Genomic DNA, 23,616 nt, shown 5'->3' with positions numbered 1-23,616 from the left:
AGAAAACGCTCTGTCAGTAAGGAATTTCTGAAGGAAAATGGGCAAATTACCTCTTAAACCATAAGCGTACAGTTTACGTTGTATTTCATTTCGCCAGGTCATATCATAAGCCTTATGAATATCCAGAAAAACTCCTATCATGAATTTGCGATTAGCAAAAGCCTCAGCTATGCAATGCTCCAGGTGCACTAAATGATCCAGAGTGGACTTGTACTTACGGAATCCACTCTGTTGATCATTTAACACACCCTTCGACTCTAAAACAAAAAGTAACCTTTTATTAACCATATATTCAAAGTCAGCGCAATAGGTCAAAATGAGCTGGGACTCATAAGGCGGACATCCTGGCGAGATATTGGTATGACATGCGTGTAGTGCCATGAGTTTGGGAACGTGCGAGACGCCCAAATCTCATTGTACACCGCTAACAGCTTGCTCAGGTTGGCCTGAGTAAGATGCTGAATCACACCATACATAATGGTGGATGGACCGGGACTGGAGCCTTTACAGGATTTTAAGGCAAGGAGAAGGTCATCTAATGTAAATTCAGAGTTATAGCTGGTATCTCTGTCTTCCATGGCAAAGTCTAAGTTTTGCACCTCAGCCGTGCACTTATGGTGTAGAAAGCGAGGATCATAGTTGGCTGAGCTGCTTACCTGGGCAAAATGGTCGGCTATATTATTGGCAATGTCCACGAGATCGTCAATGACATTCCCGGCCACCTCAAGTGTGGTAATTGGTGACTGGGTGTACTTGTTGTTGAGTACATTTATTGTGGATCAGACCTGACTAAGGTGGGTGGAGCAATTCACCATGGACACAAAACTACGCCAGTTATTCCGTTTTGCCGATTTAATTGTCCTCCTTGCCTCGGCCTTAACCGCTTTGTAGTCAATAAAATTTGATTCTGTTGGCTGTTTCTCAAAAATCCAGTATCTCCTATTGCGCTTAGTGAGTGTTTGTCGGCAATCAGGTGTCCACCACAAAACTCTACGCTTGTTTGGAATTGTAGGTGTCTTGGGAATAGCAGTCTCAGCTGCATGTATAATGGAAGTCTGTAGGTGTGCAACTTTCTCATCAATGTTATCTCCCAATATATCTAGATTGGTGACCGTTGAGTAGTATCCCCAATCTGCTTTCTTAAATTTAAATTTAGGTGGTGGAGGAGGCTAAGAATCATCGCATGCATAAGAAAGAAAGATTGGAAAATGATCGCTACCCATCGAGTCATCATATGGGTCCCAAGAGATGCTAGTGTGTATATCGGGAGATGACCAGGACAGATCTATACATGATATGTTGCCAGTGCGGTCGTCTACACGAGTCGCTCTACCATTGTTTAAAGGACAGAGGTTTGACTGTACTATTAGGTCGGCTACTTGCTCCCCCCTACCATCACTCCTCAAGCTTCCCCACTGACAGTGATGGGCGTTAAAATCGCCTAAAATTAATTTACGACCTGGAGGCTGATGGACTATTGAAGTGAAAGCATTGCCATCAAAGGGACCACAGGGAGGACAGTAGATAAAGCAAATAGACAGATACGTGTTATTAAATTTTACTCTGCATGCGACAGCTTCCAGAGTAGAATTTAAAACCACTTCTGTTTGTGGGTGTGATTTGAGTGTGTAGATGGCAACTCCGTGACCATCATATCTTCTATACGAATGGTAGTGTTTGAATTGTGGAGGATGAGGATGATCCACCAAGTGCGCCTCCTGAAAACAGACAATGTCTGGCCTGTGTATAGATAGCAAAATTGCTATATTATAGACTTTTTTCCCAAGAGTCCTCCAATTCCATTGTAACACAGTTAATGTGGTGGTTTAAGATTTATGAGAGGGGCCAGTGAGCTTAGCTTTTTTATGCCGTCTGCCGCCAAGCAAGTGACTTCTGGGGGACCTATCCCAGTGCTTAGTAATGAAAACCTCCATACATTACTTGTCAATAACTAGGCTCCCAGAGCCCCCTGAGGAAGAGCTAACTCTTCTCTCCCTCGCTGGATCAGGAGCAGGAAGGACATGAGGACGTGTCTTTGAAAGGGTGGTGAAGTTATTCTTATCAGCCTTGTCAGACTTAGCTTTAGGCTTAAATGACAGAGGTAAGGGCAGCATGCGAGTATGAAGTAGTTTTAGGGATGTCAGTTTGAGAGCTGGAGTGGACAGGGGGCTGAGATGGAGAAGTAGAGTGAGTGGCAAGAGGAACAGGTTCAGGGTCAGTCTGTGTTTCAACAGAGCACATCACGGGATGGGACATCACCACCAAAACATAGGACCTATTCGGTGTGGGAGTTGCATGCAACTCCTTCACCTTCTTCCTAGCTTTGTAGTAGGAAATGCCCTCAGTTGTCTTCACTGTGCATACCTCTTTCTCCTCCTTCCGTTTGGGACAGTCCCTAGAGGAAGTGGAGCGAGTACTCTTGCAGTGAAAGCAGCATACTGTCTCGGATGTGCAACGTTCTGCATCATGACCCTGGCTTGCATACTTGCCGCACACTGGCCAAGAAGCCTGACAAGCCTTGTCACTATGTCCATAAATCTGGCATCTGGAGCAGCAAAGGGGATTTAGAATATAAGATCGTTCATTTACAATTTCGTATCCCACTTTAATATTACTGGGAAGAGACACTTTTCCAAAAGTCTAGACTATCACAGCAGTCTTCGTCCTTATGCTTTTCGTGAAACGAGTTATGAATTGGGCATCAGTTACGTCCTGCTGAACAAGTTCCCATATGATCTCGTCATTTTCGTGAAACTTACGCACTTTAAGCAAGTCTTCAACCTGGGAGGAGTTGAAGGTTTTGATGAGCAGGTTTCCATTTGCAAGTTCTTTAACCTGTTCTACCATCCTAGCACAGTAATCAACATTACTTTCTTAATGATGAAAGGATTGATACTGTTCAAGGGAGTGGAACTGATAGCATGGATTGTGACAAACTGTGCATTATTTACGCTAATGTCGAGAGCAGTACGAGTCTGGGGCCTTTCAGTCAGGGCGTGGTCAGTTTGTGGTACAGTAATAGGTTCGTCAGGACCATCTCCCCCCCTGAAGGGGGGGAAGCGGCAGCGGCATCCAACATAGTAACTCCCCCCCTAACGGGGGAAGTGGAAAGAAGGAGAAAAGATGAGCAAGGGACAAACAACCCGGGATCAAACACCTATAGCTAAAATTGCCCTCTCAAACCACTTCAGGGAGGCCCGACCGTGTTAATTCACGCCTCAGAGCGATCAGTTGGGGGGACCCTCCGTGGGCAGCAAGCAAAGGTAATCTCAGTATATCGGTACAGACAACTACTGTTCCAAACTAAAAGGGAGGGAAGGAAAATGAGAACCAACTAGCCTAATGTCAGCAGAAGGGTGAAAAAAAAAAAAAATAATAATAACGGTGGGCAGCCCTAGAAAGCTAGAGGAGGGCTCAAAAGAAAACATGTCTGCACCCTCCACGACCATGCATAAAAGTGCGAGCACGTAGAAAGTGAAAAAAATATGCATATATATATATTGGAGTATATGGAGACATCTGGCAGTTCCCTGTAATAAGTCCACGTATCTTTATGAATGAATCGCTCAGAACCTAGAGCCTGTGTAAGGTGGATCGTGATTGGCTGAACTTTTGAGTGGAGGTGAAGCAGATATTCTCATCATATTATACAAAAATCAAGGTTAATAACTAATAAGTGGCACGAAGCAATGTGTAGAGAATACTACAGTATTTAATGACTGAAAGTGGAGTATAGTAGAGTAATAAGCATCAGCAATCTGGAAAACGTAACTGGAAACACAGTACAGAAGAACAGCATGTCAGTTGGTAGTCTCATTTATTCATAATATTCGAAGCAGTGGAAACGAAGTCTATTGAATCAGAGTAATAGATGTTGACCTCTAATGAAGAGAACCGGCAATGCTTTCTTTAACGAATGTAATATTGGTATTACATTTCATCAGTTTCAAGGGCTATTATGTTCTATGACACATGATATATGTTAATATGCATGGGTAGTAAATTAATACTAAACTATTTGTTTTTCTTACTACCTTTCATATTTCACCAAATATATTGAAATAAGAAGAGCGAAGACTGTATTAAACCACTAAGAACTTGTCGCACAAGGGAGAAGGAAATAGAAAGGGACAGGAAGCATGAGGAAAAAAGAAAGAAACGAAGGACAGTTGAAGAGTTGCAACGGATTGATTTGGGACAAAAGACGTGCCAAAACCCTTTAAGTATCGTCCACGTCTCTGCAGACAATATCCCCTCACGGGGCTCATTCTCAATATAAATGCATTGCATTAGAAGTGAAAAATATAGTAAGATAATCAGCAACATTCATATATTATGAGATGGTTACCTTAAAATTCTTCCTAGCTGCTCCACTTAATTACTTTCACGTCCACGAGGTGCATAAGACATCGTTCTTAAACCTACCTCATCTCGTCGATGTATGGGTACATTGCAACATTTTGCATTTGTCAGTCCCAGCGACGTACTGGTACGTCGTGCAATGGCAAGGTCCCTAATTTGCACAATTTTCAATTTTCGCGCGTGATTTTTTTGTACATATACACGGGACACCTTCCTCTATTCCTCTACAAGATGCCAAGCAGGGACAATGCCTTACACCGCATATCCTCCCCCTCCCCATCTCACGCCATTGTCTTGGCAATTCACCTGTTACCAGTGACCTGGCCAGTAAAGACATTCAGGGCCAGAGTGATTCCCCAATCGATGACAATGTGGAGGACAAAGTTTACATAGCATTAGAGGAAGAAACAGTCAGAAATAATGATCAGGTAATGTGGCAAAAGAAGGTCAGGTATGGTGATGAGTTAGTGAGTGAAACAATGCTTATAATGCCTATATTACTATTTGAAAACCAATATACTCTCGTACTACATATAAATTCGTACCAAGTAAATAAATAAATACCGTTTATGAGTGGTGTAAAATAGTTACCCTCCCATAGAACTCGTTTTCTTTGGTGTCAGCCTGTTAGAAAACCCAGTCAGGTAAGGAGGTACTGGTACTTGGGTCGAGTTTTTAAAACCTCAGGTGAGAGATTTCTCTATGAATTTTCGATGTTTCTCACCAAATTGGAGGTTTTAGCCAAAAATTCTTTTTTCGAAAATACCTCGGGACTGGGGGGTGTCAGAGGTGCGAAATAGCTCGGGACGTGATGAGTTAACATCAAACAGAGACTAGGTAACCAAATATTCAGTTGTAATTTGCAGCACCTAACCAACACCGATCCCTCCCCCACAGTGTTTGGAGGAGATGGTAGGAAAGTGACAACGATGAGGATAGTGGAATGAAGAGGCTACCAAATGGGTAACTAGCGTCAATTAACGCAGGAAACAATGGGGTTTTTCCTTCATTTTAATACATAATTATGTTGCTTGATGTTAGTCAGTTCCCGGATGTAGGCTAAGTTGTTAATCCCCATCCACACTCTCGCCTATCGGGCAGTAACTGGTGGACTGTGCCTTCACTGGGCACAGTCTGTCAGGCATGACTGTGATGTTGTTCAAACTGCTGAGTAGCCAGCCAGGCAGTAAAGTCGACCAGTAGTCAGTAGGTGGTCGGCAGCAATGGTGTGCGATATCACCATGCTCAATGCAGTTGAAAAGAAAGAGAAATAACTCTGTATAGCATATAAATTGTTGCAGTTTAAAAAAAATGGAAACAATGAAGAGTGCAGAAAAGCAATATGATTAAAATGGCAACTTTCTGAGGATGGCAGGGTCCTTGGATCATGCCCTGCGCAAAACCACCAGCAAATGTCTGATGATTTTCCTCAACTACGGGCACTGGCTGTCCGCTGGTTTCCCCATCAAAGTTGCCACAGTGTGTTCGATGACAGGCTTTAAGAGCATATGCTTGCTTTGACTTTATTTGTGTATCGCATACCGGCATCTCTATCGATTACCAGGGTGTTTACCGTGTGGGATATACCTGTGAGATGAGCAAGGCGCTGATTCCAACAAATATCTCACAACGGTTTTATCTCCTTTTATCCTTTCCAAGAAAACTCATCGAAATAATTAAATAGGACATGTTTTCTAATGTGGTGAAAATGAATACAGGGATGGCATGTTAATCAGTTATGAGGGTTTGTTTTTGCCTAACATATATTTGTCACTACTGTTGATAATATTTTAACTCTACTAGCCTATATCTCATCATCGGTAAGCATAGAACAAAATCATAATAATTTACAGTAAGTTTATTTCCTGACAAAATATTCATTCCTCATAATATTATGAAATAAACTCCAAAATAAGGTGTGATCTATATGTGACAAATAAATAATACTGTTTTGTTCGGAAAATTGTCCAGACGAATATAATATCATGACATCATCATTGGATGAAATTAACTCAAAATAAATGTCACTTTAATGATACTCAGTATTGTGTCCAGAGACCATTGCTGGTAATCACACCGTTAAGGCAGTCAGGTAGTGACTTCACATGATTGTGTGTGATGTGAGACTTTCTCCTGAGGAACTCCCACTTCCTCATCATGTGAAGCAAGAGTCGCTGTGGCATCCTCTCCTCGTTGGGCTCCCAAACTTTAGCAATAATGGCCCAAACGTTCTCAATGGGATTTAGGTCATGGCTATTGCTTGACCAAGGCGCTGATCCTCAAATCATGTTTGCTTAACTCTCACTCTGTGCACGGGACAATTATCGTGCACGAAAATGATGTTCTCAGGATACGGAAGGGTGTATGCGCGGACAGTAGGCAGCATCACCTCCTGTAGTATCTCTAGATAGTACACAGACCTGAACCATCCCTCTGTCTCTGTGACCTCACCAACACCATGGAGACCAATCCACTCCCACACGTTACATGTTACGTGACCACTCCGTGCCTCTCTCTCTCTCTCTCTCTCTCTCTCTCTCTCTATTTAACCATATATATATCTCTCTATCTCTACCTATCTTTATCTGTCTATCTATTATTCTATCAATCTATCTTTCTATCTATATCTGTATCAGTCTATCTATCTATCTATCTATCTCTATCTATCTATCTATCTATATCTATCTATCTATCTATCTATCTATCTATATATATTTATATATATATATTTATATATATATAAATATATTTATATATATATATATTTATATATATATATATTCATTCAGCTACAAATTGTTATAAGTACCGCAAAGCAGTAAGACCACTTGCTTGAATTATTAGATATTCATGAACTTTTGGTAAATTGTACTGTTTCAGTTTCATTGTGACTTACCTCGTGTTGTTAAGCCTGTAGCAATGAAGGTTCCCATGGGAGGCTGAAGAGGTCTTCTCATCAGAGAAGATGACTCTCCCCCAGTAGTCCAGGTAAGGAAGCAAATACAGTACTGACCGTGTACTGTTAGGAGGTGTGGCCATGAAAGACAGACAGGAAGAGAGAAAGAGAAAGAGAGAGAGAGAGAGAGAGAGAGAGAGAGAGAGAGAGAGAGAATTATTATTTAACATAGGTAATCTGTAATCGAATAAATAAATGTTATGGAATAAATATTACAGTGCAAAGATAGAAAATCAAGTCATTAATGTGAATTTTTTATAAAAACTGACAAGGACATCATGTTTTATAGTTTCGTTCGGGACCACATCTACGCATAGGCACGGCGTGGTCACGTAACATGTAACGTGCCGGTGGATTGGTCTCCATGGTGTTGGTGAGGTCACAGAAACTGAGGGATGGTTCAGGGTAGAGCGGTATCTAGAGATACTAGAGGAGGTGATGCTGCCTACTGTCCACGCATACACCCCTCAGCATCCTAAGAACATCATTTTCATGCACGATAATTGTCCCGTGAACACAGCAAGAGTTGTGCAAACATGGTTTGAGGATCAGCACCACGTAGAACTTTCGCCTTGGACTAGCAACAGCCCTAATCTAAATCCCGTTGAGAACGTTTGGGCCATTATTGTTAATGTTTGGGACCCCAACGAAGAATGGACGCCACAGCGACACTTGCGTCACATGATGAGGGAATGGGAGGTCCTCAGGAGAAAGCCTCACATCACTGACAATCATATGGCGTCACTACTGACCACCTTCACGGTGTGATTTTTTTTTATTCTAGGAAGAAGGAACCAAAGGCCATGAGCCCGCAAAAAACGTTCCTTCCGAGCAGAACAAAATACAAGAGAGAGCCAAATTCAAGATCCGATCATTTTGAGATGCCTGGACACACTGCGTTTGAAAGACTGGAGATCGTAGGAAGCAGGAAATACAGACAGAGGGAGACAGTTCCAGAGTTGACCTGTTGCATAAATGAAGGACTGGGAGTAACGGTTAACTCTTGCATTAGAGAGCTGGACAGAAAAGGGATGAGAGTTTGGTGACTGACAGGTGCTATGCACCTGTCGTAGAGGCGGAGGAATGCATTCAGACAGTCCAGAGGAGCAGCGACCATTGAAGTTGGGATAGAAAAGAGATAAAGATGCAACAGTGCGGCAAAGAGACAGAGGTTGAAGGAAGCCAGTAAGAGGAGGAGAGTTAATGAGACGAAAAGCATTTGACTCCACCCTACTGAGAAGAGCTGTATGTGGAGAACCTCCCCACACATGCGAGTTGCATTCCACACAGGGGCGGATAAAACCCGTGTATAGAGTCAACAGTTGTGCAGGGGTAAAAAAGGAACGGATCCCGGCTTAGCACACCTAATCTCTTGGAAGCAGATTTTACAAGAGATGTAATATGAGCTTTCCAAGATAAGTTTCGAGTGAATGAAACCCCAAGCATGTTCAATGATGATGCAGGATTAAGCTGAGTATTATTAAACATTAGTGGGTACACCTGCGGAAGATTTTGTCGAGCTGATAGGTATAAGAACTAAGTCTTTGATGCATTAAAAAAAAATATATATATATATTTTTTACCCCAGTCAGAGATACAAGCCAAATCAGACATTAGGTGTGCCATAGCCTCATCAATTGTTTGTTGAAGTAACTGCTAAGATGGACGTTGCGGGAACCGAATGGAAAGGTGAAGGGTGGAGTGATCAGTGTACGAGTGGGTAGGGTTAGATGTACAGCTAAGAAGGTCATTGATGAATAAAAGGAAGAGAGTTGGTAATAGGGCAGAGTCTTGAGGAACACCTCTGTTGATAGGTCTAGGAGAAGAACGATGGCCGTCTACAACACCAGCTATAGAACGACCAGAAAGGAAACTATAAATGAAGGCACAGATAGAAGGATAGAAACCGTAAAAGGGCAGTTTGGAAATCAAGCATTCATGCCCGACTCGATCGAAAGCCTTTGAGATGTCAAGTGCAATGGCAAAGCTTTCAACAAAATCCCAAAAGGAGGATGACCAGGAGTCTGAAAGGAAGGTGAGAAGATCGCCAGTGAAGCGTCCCTGATGGAATCCATACTGACAATCAGAAAGAAGGTTTTGATAGGAAAGATGCTTTAAAATTTTTCTATTAAGAATTTACTTGAAAACTTTTGAGATACAATATGTTAAAGCAACTGGACGATAGTTAGAGGGTTGAGAATGGTCACCCTTCCTTGAGACTGGCTGAATGAGAGCAAACTTCCAGCAAGAAGGAAAGGTACAAGTTAACAGACAAAGACGAAAGAGTTTACGTAGGCAGGGTGTAAGCACAGAAGCACAGTTCTTGAGAACAAGAGGAGGGACTCCATCAGGCCCATATGCCTCGTTAGTATTGAGGCCAGTGATGGCAGAAAATACATCACTTGAAGTAATTTTAATGTCAGCCATGACGAAGTCAGAGGGGGGAAGTGAAATTGAAACAGCACCGGAATAGTCTAAGGTGGAACTGAAGGAGAAAGTCTGAGCAAAGAGATCTGCTTTATCAGTTGAAGAAATAGCTACAGAACCATCAGAGTAGAAAAGAGGAGGGAAGGATGATGAGGTGGAGTTGTTAGAAAGGTTTTTGGCACGGTGCCAGAAGGAGTGGGAAGAATTCGGGTTGGAGAGTTGAGAGCATTTAGTACAGATGAAATTATTTTTAGCAGAGCGAAGAACAGACTTAGCAAGATTCCGGGCAGAAACATAAGCAAGACGTGATTACCAGCAATGGTCTCTGGACAAAATACTGAGTGTAATTAATGACATTTATTTTGAATTAATTTCATCCAATGATGATGTCTATCTATCTATCTATTGCCAGACGCCTCAATCCTGTTTGGGGTGGCCACAAACAAATCGCCTCCAAGTCGCCCTGTCCCCCGCCATTTCACTGCCTTGCTCCCAACTCACACACCCCTCTCTCATATACCTCTTCACCCCATCCCTCCATCTCATCCTCGGCCTCCCCCTCCCTCTTCCCCCCTCCACCTCACTCACATACACTCTCTTCGTCAGTCTTTCACGCTCCATCCTCTCCACATGGCCAAACCACCTCAGTGTGTTCCTCATAACGCTTCCTATCACGTCCACATCCACACCACAACGCTCCTTTATATCCTTATTCGTCAGCCTGTCTCTCCATGTGACTCCACAGGCTCCTCTTAAATAACTCATATCCACTGCTCTCACTCTTGACTTGTGACCTTCCAACAACGTCCAAGCTTCACTTCCATACGTTAGAGTTGGTATCACAATACTGTCATGTAGTAACTTTTTCACTTCCATGCTCACTTCCCTGTTTCTTATCACTGCTTTCAAAGAATCAGCAACCTTTCTTCCCTGCTGTACCCTTTCATGCACTTCACCCTCCAAACCTCCATCCTTACTCATCACACTACCCAAGTACTTAAACGTACTCACATTTTCCAATTCCTCACCATCCAACCTCGCTGTACATTCACTGACTTCACCTCTCTCAAAGACCATCACTTTACTCTTCCCTACATTCACCTTTAGATTCCATTTCTTACACACTCTCCCAAACTCATCCACCAAGCCTTGCAGCTCCCCTTCGTCTTCACTCAACAACACAGGATCATCTGCAAACATCAGTACAGGGAGTTTCCAAACTCTATCCTCTCTCACCAGGGCCACTCCAACATCCACTACCCTACCTTGTACCTCTTTTATTACCCCATCCATGTACAGATTGAACAACCATGGAGACATGACACATCCCTGTTTCAACCCAACTTTCAAAGAGAAAAATTCACTTAGTTCACCATCCACACGCACTGCAGCCTTCGTACCATTGTACATACTCTTCACAGCATTCAACAACTTCCCATCTACTCCATATATTCTTAATTCTTTCCACAATCCTTGTCTATCCACCCTGTCATATGCTTTCTCCAAATCCATGAAAGCCACATACAACTTCCTTCCCTTCTTTAGAAACTTTTCCACTAAAGATCTAAAATGAATATCTGATCTACACAACCTCTTCCCTTCCTAAAGCCTCCCTGTTCTTCTCCAACTAATTTCTCTGTTCTTTCTCTATCAATAAGTATCCTACCATACACTTTTCCTATTACACTAAGAAGACAAATGACCCTATGATTACCACACACTTCTTTTTCCCCTTTTCCTTCGTACTAAGGAATAATTATACCTGACTTCCAGTCCTCCGGGACTCTGCCTTCCTCCCAGGCCAATCTGCACATCTTCTACACCCATTCTACTACCATCTCTCCCCCATGCTTCAGCATTTCACCACACATTCCATCAATTCCTGGGGCTTTCCCCGATTTAACTTTCTTCATTGTTTCCACAACTTCTATCCTACTGATTTCTTCCTGTCTTCTCACCTCCCTCCTTCTCCCAGCCATTCCCCAGCCACTTATACTCGCATTACTTCCATCCTCTATGTTCAACAATTCCTTAAAGTGTTCTCTCCATTTGCTCACTTTTTCTCCCTTCTCCACTAGTAATCTACCATTTTTATCTTTCACTCCCCTGCTAATTTCATTTCCACCCTGTCTTACTCTTTTCACCTCTTTCCAGAATAAATTCTTACAGTCCCTCCATTTTACACTCAAATTCATGTCATGATATTATATTCGTCTGGACAGTTTTCCGAATAAAACAGGAGTATTATTTTTTTTTGTCATATAAAGATCACGTTATTTTGGAGAGAACATTATTTCATAATGTTATGAGGAATGAATATTTTGTCAGGAAATATACTTACTATTATTATGATTTTGTTCGATACCTACCGATGATGAGATATAGGCTTGTAGAGTTGAAACATTATCAACATTAGTGACAAATATATGTTAGGCAAAAACAAACCCTTATTAGTGATTACCATGCCGTCCCTGTATTCATTTTCACCACATTAGAAAACATGTCCTATTTAATGATTTCGATTAATTTTCTTGGAAAAGATAAAAGGAGATAAACTCGTTGTGAGATATGTGCTGGAATCAGCGCCTTGCTCATCTCACAGGTATATCCCACACGGTAAACACCCTGGTAATCGATAGAGATGCCGGTATGCGATACACAAATAAAGTCAAAGCAAGCATAAGCTCTTAAAGCCTGTCATCGAACACATTGTGGCAACTTTGATGAGCAAACCAGCGGACAGCCAGTGCCCGTAGTTGAGGAAAATCATCAGACATTTCCCGGTGGTCTGGCGCAGGGCATGAGCCAAGGACCCTGCCATCCTCAGAAAGTTGCCATATTAATCATATTGTTTTTCTGCACTCTTCATTGTTTCCTTTTTTTTTTTTTTTACAACTGGAACAATTTATGTGCTATACTGAGTTATTTCTCTTTCTTTTCAACTGCGTTGCGGATGGTCATATCGCACACCATTGCTGCCGACCACTTACTGACTACTGGTCGACTTTACTGCCTGACCAACTACTCAGCAGTTTGGACAACATCACAGTCATGCATGACAGACTGTGCCCGGTGAAGGCACAGTCCACCAGTTACTGCCCGATAGGCGGGAGTGTGGACGGGGATTAACAACTTAACCTACATCCGGGGACTGACTAACGTCAATCAATCAATCAATCATTTCCTGTGGCACCCTCGGGGATGCATAGGGCCTCGATGAACTCACACCACCACATCCTATCTTGTGCTAACTCCTCAAGATGTCCCCAACATTCATCTCCAGCTTCCCGTCTCATTGTCCTCACCCACGTCTCTTTTGGCCTTCCTCTACCTCTCCTACCAAGTGCCACCCACCCTGGTGTACCTCGTACTATTCCCTGTCTCCTATACACATGTCCTAGCCACTTCCATCGTGAGAATCTAACATATTCATCGATCGGCTGCACTCCCGTTATTTCTCTAATTCTACTATTTGGTATCCTTTCCCACCACTTAACTCCTAATATTCTTCTAAGTGCTTTATTTTCAAACACCAAGAATTTATTTTCCATAGTCACTGTGCTGTACCAAGACTCGTGTCCATAAATTAAGATACTCCTAACCATTACCTTATAAAGTTTGATTTTTGTATGCACAGAGAAATTGTTATTATTCCAAATATTTTTAAGCATTCCCATTGCCTGATTAGCCTTCTTTAACCTTTCCTCGAATTCAAATTTCAAAGAACCATCCTTGGCTAAATAAGTACCTAAATATTTAAACCCATCAACTTGCTTTACAACCATACCTCCAATTACACATTCCTGCGCATTTTCCATATTCATATTGATTATTTCAGTTTTTCCACAATTAATAACCAAACCCACCTTGCGACCTTCACTCACCAAACAGTCCAACACTCTCTGCATCTCTTCTGGCCCATCACAAATCAAAACTATATCATCTGCATAATCTAAATCCAAAAGTTTCCTGTTCTCTCCCCAAAGTATACCTGCACCGGTTTCTGTTCCAACGCGTTTCATAATGTAATCAATGACCAATATAAATAGTAAAGGCGATAGAACACCACCTTGAATTACTCCGGACTTGACTTCAAACGAATCACTCAGACAACCATCAACCATCACTTTACAAAATGTGTCCTCATGCATGTTCATAATGACCCTCACAAACTCCTCTGGTATTCCATAATGTCTCATGATCTTCCCCATAGTCTCTCTCGAAACACTATCAAAAGCCTTTTCAAAATCAACAAAACAAAGACTTAACGGTACTCTCATTTCATTAACTTGCTGCATCAAATGCCTAACTATAAAGATCTGATCATTGCAACCACGTCCCTTTCTAAAACCAGCCTGTTCATCCCTCAGAATACCCTCAACCACTGGCTCCAACCTATTTAACAACACTCTACTGAAAACTTTCAAAGCTATCGGTGACAAAGAGATTCCCCTCCAATTACCACATTCACTCAGGTCTCCCTTCTTCGGAACTTTAACAATCACACCATTCTTCCAAACTGATGGTAGTAACCCCGTCACCCATATCTTATTGAATAGCTTGGTCAAGATCATTATTAATCTATCCCCCTCCACTTTAAACATTTCCGGAAATAAACCATCCTCCCCTGGTGCCTTATTATTCTTTAACTGTTTTACTGCTTTCTCCACTTCTTTTGACTAACGTCAAACAACATAATTATGTATTAAAATGAGGGAAAAAACCCACGGCTGCCAGCGTTAATTGACGCTAGTTACCCATTTGGTAGCCGCTTCATTCCACTGTCTTCATCTCTGTCTCTTTCCTACCATCTCCTCCAAACACTGTGGGGGAGGGATCGGCGTTGGTTAGGTGCTGCAAATTACAACTGAATATTTGGTTACCTAGTCTCTGTTTGATGTTAAAGAACGATGTCTTATGCACCCCGTGGACGTGAAAGTAATTAAGTGGAGCTGCTAGGAAGAATTTTAAGGTAACCATCTCATAATATATGAATGTTGCTGATTATCTTACTATATTTTTGTGTTTCTAATGCAATGTAATTATAATGAGAATTAGCCCCGTGAGGGGATATTGTCTACAGAGACGTGGACGATACTTAATGGGTTTTGGCACGTCTTTGGTCCCGAATAAATCCTTTTCAACTCTTCAACTGTCCTTCATTTCTTTCTTTTTTCCTCATGCTTTCTGTCCATTTCTATTTCCTTCTTCCTTGTGCGACAAGTTCTTAGTGGTTTAGTACAGTCTTCGCTCTTCTTATTTCAATATATTTGGCGAAATATAAAAGGTAGTAAGGAAAACAAATAGTTTAGTATTAATTTACTGCCTATGCATATTAACATATATCATGTGTCACAGAGCATAATAGCCCTTGAAACTGATGAAATGTAATACCAATATTACATTCGTTAAAGAAAGCATTGCCGGTTCTCTTCATTAGAGGTCAACATCTATTAATCTGATTCAATAGACTTCGTGTCCACTGGTTCGAATATTATGAATAAACGAGACTACCAACTGACATGCTGTTCTTCTGTACTGTGTTGCCAGTTACGTTTTACAGATTGCTGACGCTTATTACTCTATTATACTCCACGTTCAGTCATTAAATACTGTAGTATTCTCTACACATTGATTCGTGCCACTTATTAGTTATTAACCTTGATTTACGTATATTATGATGAGAATATTTGTTTCACCACCACTCAAAAGTTCAGCCAATCACGGTCCACCTTACACAGGCTTTAGGTTCTGAGCGATTCATTCATAAAGATACGTGGACTTACTACAGGGAACTACCAGATGTCTCCATATACCCCAATATTTTTTCGTACTTTGTACTTACTCAACTGTACATCTGCAGCAAAGAAAAACGTCGCTGATGTTAAGTTGTACTCTATAATGAGTGTAAATAACTATGGCTACTTATTATGTACTTCCGGACAACCCCACCACTGTCCATTGGAACAGGTAGAGGGGGTAATTCTTCTGGGGCTTCTTCTTCTGCTTCTTCTTCACTGAATAATGTAACTCTCGACACTGAACATTTGCAGCTGTGTGTGACTTGGAGACAGAACTGTTCATGCGTATACCTACAAAAATGGCGCTCCTGACTTTGTATTTAAAGTATAGGCAGCTGAGTAATTGATGGCATGTTTGTTTTCTGTATAAAGAGCCTAGTAACTTCACTATCCCCGATGTTAGTGAGTCATATTTTGGATTTCTTATAGACTGTGAATACGTAGTTTCTTAAACTGAGCTAAGAAACTGAGAAGATTCACAAAATTTCGCATTTTTTTCCAGTTTTTAACCTCTCATAACTCGAGTGTGCATGGCTCAGTTGACTACATTTGTTTTCATGCACACAAAATCACATGGGGAATATAAATAATAACTTGAAAACAGCAAATCCTTTTTCTTAGCAGTGAGTTTGACTTGCTGTTTTTGCTGTTTCCTGCCCCTCCGTATTAATAGCATTACTGTGCTATTAATACCTCTTCACTACTGCTCCCCAGAATCCCGGAAGATTATTCCTTCCAAGGAAAAAAAGAAAGAAACAAGATAACAGAGAGCCAAATTGATGATTTGTTCATTTCAGATACCTGGACATACTGTGTTTGGAAGACTTGAGGTCATAGGCAGTAGAAGTACAGACAGAGGAAGAGAGATCCAGAGCTTACCTGTTGCATACATGTAGAACTGGGAGTAACGGTTCACTCTTGCATTAGACAGTTAGACAGAAATAGGAAGAGTTTGTTGCTAGATGGGTGATATGTTCCCACCATAGTGGTGAGGGATGAAAGCAGACAGTTCAGAGAAGCAGTGACTATTGAAGTGGCGATAGAAAAGGGATAAAAAAGAAACAGTGCAGCGAAGAGACAGAGGTTGAAGAAAGCCAGTAAGAGGAGGAAAGTTGATGAGACAAAAAGCTTTTTGACTCCACTTTATTGAGAAGAGCTGCATATGAGGAGCCTCCCCACACATGATAGTTGTACTCTACAAGGGGTAAATAAAACCCGTGTATGAAGTCAGCAACTGTACAGGGGTAAAGAAGGCACTGAGTTGGATTAGCACACCTAATCCCTTAGAAACAGATTTTCCAAGAGAGGAAATAATGATCTCTCCAAGATAAAAATTTGGAGAATGAAACCCCCTGTATATTTAAAGATGATGCAGGACTGAGTTGGATACTGCTAAAAATTAGAGGACACTACTGGGAAAGACTTTGTCGGTTTGAAAGATGTAAGAACTGAGTTTCTGAAGCATTAAAAACAAGATTGTTTTTACTCCAGTCAGAAATATAAGCCAAGTCAGACATTAGGTGTGCATCCCTTGTCTGTGGAAGTAACTACTGAGATTGACGCTATTTGAAGTCAAGGGTGGAGTCATCAGCATATGAGTTGAAAGTGTTAGATATACAGCTCTGAAGGTCATTGATGAATAAAAGAAGTGAGTTGGTGATAAAACTGAACCCTGAGGAACACCATTATTGATATCTCTAGGAGAAGAATGGTGACCTTCTAGAACAGCAGCTACAGTACAACGAGGAAGGATGCTAGAGATGACAACACAGAAAGATGGAAACCGTAAGAGAGCAGTTACTAAAGATTTATGCCAGACTCGATCGAAAGCCTTTGAGATGTCAAGTGCAATGGCAAGGCTTTCGCCAAAGACCCGTAAGGGGGATGACCAGTAGTCTAAAAGGTAGGTGAGAAGATCACCAGTGGAGTATCCCTAGAGGAATTCATACTAACAATCGGAGAGAAGGTTATGATAGAAAAGTTTTTTTTTTTTTTTTTTAATTCAAAAACTTTTGAAATATAAGATAAAGCAATTACGTGATAGTTAGAGGGCTGGGAATGGTCTCCCTTCTTTGGGACAGGCTGAATAAGAGCAAACTTGAAGCAAGAAGGAAAGGTACAAGTTGACAGACAAAGATGGAAGAGTTTCCCCAGGCAGGGAGTAACCCAGAAGCACAGTCCTTGAAGACAACAGGAGGGACCCCATTAGGCGCATTTGCCTTGTTAGTATTAAGGACAGTGATGGGAGAAATAAATCAGTTGAAGAAATTTTAATAAGAGGTGGGAAGTGATGGAGGAACAACACAGGAATCGTCTAAGGTGGAACTGGATGAGAAAGTCTGAGCAAAGAGTTCTGCATTTTCAGTGGAAGAAACAGCTATAGAGCCATCTGGGTGAAAAAGAGGAGGGAAGGATGGTGAGGTGAAGTTGTTCGAAAGGTTTTTCGCAAGGTCTCAGGACGAGTGGGAGGACTTTGAGTTGTAGAGTTCAGAGCATTGTGTACGAACGAAATTATTTTTTAAAGAGCGAAGAACAGACTTAGCAGGATTCTGGGTAGAAACATGAGATTCAGGGGTGGGGTTGGCTTCAGTACCTTTTGTAGCCCTTCCTTGTTGTGGACAGCATTAGAACACGGTTGAGTAAACCTTTTTTTTTTTTTTTCATTAGTCATAGGATAAGAGAAAAGAATGTAGCTTATGTTTCCATGACCAAGAGAGGCACACTCAGATGGTTCTCGGCCATGGAAGAGATTGGGTGTGCTAAGCCAACTCCGCTCTTTCTTTACCCCTGCACAATTGTTGACTCTATACAGGGGTTTTATTCGCCCCTGTGTGGAGTACAACTCTCATGTGTGGGGAGGCTCCCCACATACAGCTCTTCTCAATAGGGTGGAGTCAAAGGCTTTTCGTCTCTTTAACTCTCCTCCTCTTACTGACTCCCTTCAACCTCTGTCTCTTCGCCGCACTGTTGTATCTTTATCTCTTTTCTATCGCTACTTTAATGGTCACTGCTCCTCTGAACTGTCTGCTTGCATTCCTCCACCTCTACGACGGGAGCATAGCACCTGTCTGGCAGCAAACTCTCAACCCTTTTCTGTCCAACTTTCTAATGCAAGAGTTAACCGTTACTCCCAGTCTTTCATTTATACAACAGGTCAGCTCTGGAACTGTCTCCCTCTGTCTGTATTTCCTGCTGCCTATGATCTCCAGTCTTTCAAACGCAGTGTGTCCAGACATCTCAAAATGATCGGATCTTGAATTTGGCTCTCTATTGTATTTTGTTTTTCTCTTGGAGGGAACTGTTACTGCGGGCTCATGGCCTTTGGTTCCTTCTTCCTTGCATTTTAAAAAAAAATCATTCTATGAAAAATCAAAGCAGTACTGCCCTAGGACCTTCTAATCAGCAGCTTCCTAGTGCCACAGCCACCTCTTCTTGGGAGGGTCCACAGGCCTTACTAGAACAATAGGAGGGGTTCAGGTGACAAAGTTCTGATGGGAGGTCCCCAAGAGAGAAAAAACAAATTAACAGCATCAGCAGAAGGATTAGTTGTAAGGAAGAGATCAGGTAAGTTGAAACTTTCTTTTAGGCAGTTAGGGATTATGGGTATGATGCTGTACAAGCTGATCCAGGTCAAAAGGATGGGAAAGATGTAGGATTGTTCAGCAGGTGAATCAATGATAGGAGAGGAGAGCCAAAGCTGGTGCTGAATATTGACATTATCTAGAATGGAGATTTCAGAGAAAGAGAAATTGAGAGCCACTGTGGAGGTTTGCACCCTGAATGGAGAAGCTGTGGTGTCCACCCGGTAGCCAAGTCTGCTCATATTTCCCTGCAACTTGTCGTGGAAGCACTCGGGTTTGAGCCTCGTAATGCGCTGTCAATTACAAGGATCTGCAGGTTCCCTGGATGGTGTATGTGTGTACTGTACCATAGGACGGCCTCACAGAAGCAGTCGTTTGCCTGTGGTCAAGAGGTCTGTTCGTTCAGACAGACTGGGGTGAAACAACAACAGCATCTTCTACACTCTTTTTGTGTGTGAGGGGGACACCTTTAAGCAGTGGTACCGATATTGGTTGGCAGGTCTGCTACCTATTAAAAGAAAATTAATGTCCCTTAACTCCTTCTCTGTCCAGTGAAAGTAGGAGTTTGTACTACTGGGGGAGCTTCAGCCTGCATTAACCGGGTTCACATTTCAAACGAACCTTGAGTTACAGCTGCTACTGTTCTACCAACTACAATCTTACATTGAGCGTGGCCCCTTGAAGGTCCGAGATTTTGTCTGGGAAGATGTTTGGCGTTCGTGTGAAGTGTGAACGTCGCCAGGTAGACAAGAACACCACCCGCTGCTGCGAGTATAGTTTGTTCACGTACATGCGCCACTCACCACCTGACCCAGACTGCAGGGAATAGTTACATTTCATTAATGTAGAACATACTCAAGGTGCAAAGATTTCATGGTAACTCTTCCTTAATGTTTTGTGTTCAGTTATTATTATTATTATTATTATTATTATTATTATTATTATTTATTATTATTATTATTATTATTATTATTATTATGATTTTGTTGTTCGTATTATTATTATTATTATTATTATTATTTTGCATCCGATCCGATTCAGGGCATAGGCTTTTAAACGCCCAGTCCCTGAGATCTAACAGCCCTCAAACGCACGACACACCTGTTTGTCTTGTCACACAGTACCATTGTCCTATGTGTTAATTACATCACTTCGATATCAACAGAGATTGTGTCACTTACAAAAAGGTTTGAGGTGTACTGTGCAAAATAAATCACTAAATAATAGGTGTTAAGAAATCCGAAGCCACTTAAATTACTAGACTTTCATCACAGTTACTTCCTACATAATTCCTCTTTTCTGCAATCAGGCAATATTTTACTTTGGCAAGGCTTCTCGTTTGTTTGTTTGTTTTTTCTAGTGAAAAGTCTTTCCTTACCTAAAGAAGATCATCAAGACTCGTATTCTCCTCTGTTGAAGAAAGTCCCTAACATCTTTTCCTAAACGACTTATTTTCTTTGTTACACCTTACTGTCCTCTTGAACATCCTTTCATTTTCGGCATATTATTCATAAACGACGTACAAAAGGATATTAACCACCTTTATCCAAAATAAATTGCTAAGGAAGAGGTCTTAGGGAGCTTCATTGACGGACGAGAATAAGAACCCAAGAGATAGAAGAAACTAGGTCACTGAGCGTAATGGTTTGAAAGATGCGGTGCATAACTTGACGTGGAACACTACGCTTGTCATTCGTGCTTAATCACACTGCTACCAAGCGATCGCTCTTATACTTTTTTTTTATCTTTGACATTATGATTGTTGATCAAGTACTACTACTACTACTGCTACTACTACTACTACTACTACTACTGCTACTACTACTACTACTACTACTAATAATAATAATAATAACCCACTCACTCAATGTAGTGCTGCTCTCGGGTGTCTGCCCTTTCCTCTCCTCCGTCCTTGTTTCCTTCCATCCTTTTGTCTCTCCTTCATTCCTTCCTCCTCCTTCTGCCTACGGGTGACTTTACACTCCCTCTTGTGTCTTTCTTTCCTTCATTCTTTCCTCTTCTTTCCGCCTGTGGGTGACTTCACTGTACACTGAGTGACAAGCCAAGTGGTTTCCTGTACACCAGAAAACCATTTACTACGCGAGATGGTAACCATATAACCAAATTTTGGCGTCTGGTGATTTAGTAAGTAATTACAGCGCTCCAATCGAATTGAGCCGGTGAAGATTTATATCCAAGGGGTGGTTGGGGTTTATTGCCCACGTACTGCCAATCAGGAATGAGTGAGGCTTGTCATTCTCATCTTAAATGTCAGGACCAACTTGCCTAGCCCAGGGCTCCTATGCTTCTCATGGGGCATTGTAGGATTGGATGATGGATGGATGGATGGATGGATGAATAATAATAATAATAATAATAATAATAATAATAATAATGATGATGATGATGATGATAACAACTAGTACTCTGTAATTGTCGTGTGAACAGTCACTAGTCTCCATCTACTGTTTCTTACAATAACCTTGACCCAATTGGGGAGATTTGGAATTTTTTAGGTAAAGTGAAATAAACTTTTCGGAGTCAGTTCAAGTTTCATTTTCAGATTACTTGCTGAGGTCCCGTTGAAATCTCCAGTAGACATTATTCACTCATTATACTGATATGACTCTTTCTGTCACTGTACGTAAACGATTTGGAATTGTTTTTCTGTTAGCAATGGCCCATGCCAGGACACATAACCTGGGCTCATCACATTGTTTCTCCAGCCTCCAGTTCTCCTGCAATCGTCGCATGACTTTGAGGCCGGAATAATAATAAAACCAACAAAAATAATGGTCTCCACCCATATAAAGGGTGGATAATAAAAAAACTAATAATAATAATAGTAATAATAATAATAATAATGTACAAAAATTATCGTACTGAAAGGATTAACCCTAAAGTATGTGCTTTACTTTTTCTGAGAGGCAATTAAAGTTTCATACTAAACGCTGTATTATACCCATCTTTACAAATATACTCAAATGAGAATCTAATGCACATATTGAATTGTCTATAAATATCTGTATAAAAATGGACGGTTGTCTGTCTGCATAAGGATTTATTCAGCTACTCTTAGGTGCGAGCACCAATTTTAATGAAACTTTGCAGGGACATTCCTAGAGGTACCAGATTTTGTATAGAACTATTAACAATTCCTGGAGAGTTGCCCTGCAGTCCTAATGGACCTGGGTTCAAATCCTGCTTGGGCAGGGAACGGTTTAAGGATTTTAAATTCATGAATATCAGACTTCACTAATCTACCAGAAGACCCCCCGACATGTCGTAAAAATACCCCCGCTTATACCAATACACCAATCCTGTATGAGACAGCCCTAGCATGTATTCAGTATGGACGGTGGGTGTTAGCGCCGAAATGGTGGCATATAGAGGTGTACGGTACGTAGGAGGACTACTGGGCCTTGAAAGCAGGCTGTGAAGCCTAATCCCAGAGTCGGTCACATAAAAAAAAAAAAAAAAAAGCGAAGAATGTTATACTTACGAAATTATTGAAGGTACTACGCCAGTTTTTTTTATTTATCCTCACATGGTCCACTGAAGGATCAAACTTTTTGTAAGGAAAGCGATAACCAGAAATAACCTTTACCTTCTTGTTCAAATCGCAAGCAGAGAGGTTTATCCGTAACGAGTGTCGTGTATGTATAATAATGGTATATATATATATATATATATATATATATATATATATATATATATATATATATATATATATATATATATATATATATATATATATATATATTAATGAATGATAACGCCTTTTATTTATGCCTGTTGACTACCAAAGGGTCGACAGTCTGCTAAATCCCAGTCTTCCCTATGAAATTGTCTCGCTGTATTCGTTTCACATCCATCTCTCAAATATTGATAAATGAACAGGAATAAGGCAAACCAGTAGAGTCCACCAGTATGATCGACCGGAGTATCGATATTGGGTTCTTCCAGTTGGGCCTGCTAACTAATGCACCGCTAGTTTACCGAGATAGATTCATTTGTCTCCTCTGTAAATGCCACAGGGAACCTGCATGATGCTCATAATATATGGTTCGGAACATTTCCTGAAACGATTAAAAGATTAGGATTATGGTTCCTTTCCTATATAGATGCAAGCGTTTGTATGTATAATAGTAAAGTATTTTATGGTATGCACAAATTATATTGTACGTATCCAGCTGGATGTATTTTTAGGTACTATAAATGGATTTATGTATTATGAACAAATAACGTGATTATTAGTCACACTGGTATGTGACCAGACACATGAGGTTTCTAACGAAGTTTCCATCCATCTACTTTCTGTGTATTGTAAGTCTTGCTCACTTTGTTTTGCCCTGATAAGTGTGCGCGAAAGTGCGCGGGCTACCTTGTGTTCCCTTTTTCCCTTTGGCTGTCAGCATACATACGAAGAACACACACACACACACACACACACACACACACACACACACACACACACACACACACTCTC

At 41.2% G+C, this 23,616-nt stretch overlaps 1 protein-coding gene across 1 annotated transcript in view; it reads right to left on the bottom strand.

Annotated features, from left to right (window-relative positions):
* Positions 1–23,616, bottom strand: part of LOC145397278 (uncharacterized) — a 149,481-nt gene that overhangs the window by 124,635 nt on the left and 1,230 nt on the right. The window contains exons 4-8 of the mRNA XM_080270474.1: positions 19,791–19,943; positions 19,164–19,420; positions 7,630–7,706; positions 6,440–6,634; positions 5,722–5,912 (exon numbers count right to left, since the gene is read on the bottom strand). Coding sequence (XP_080126600.1) covers positions 5,722–5,912; positions 6,440–6,634; positions 7,630–7,706; positions 19,164–19,420; positions 19,791–19,943 — 873 coding nt within the window. The remainder of the gene's footprint in view (positions 1–5,721; positions 5,913–6,439; positions 6,635–7,629; positions 7,707–19,163; positions 19,421–19,790; positions 19,944–23,616) is intronic.

The sequence above is a fragment of the Coenobita brevimanus genome, chromosome 40 (assembly GCF_032717465.1).
Source record: "Coenobita brevimanus isolate Jiangsu-jjx chromosome 40, ASM3271746v2, whole genome shotgun sequence".
Classification (NCBI taxonomy): domain Eukaryota; kingdom Metazoa; phylum Arthropoda; class Malacostraca; order Decapoda; family Coenobitidae; genus Coenobita; species Coenobita brevimanus.
The sequence above is the reverse complement of the archived record's forward strand: the minus strand, read 5'-3'. Positions and strand labels throughout refer to the sequence as shown.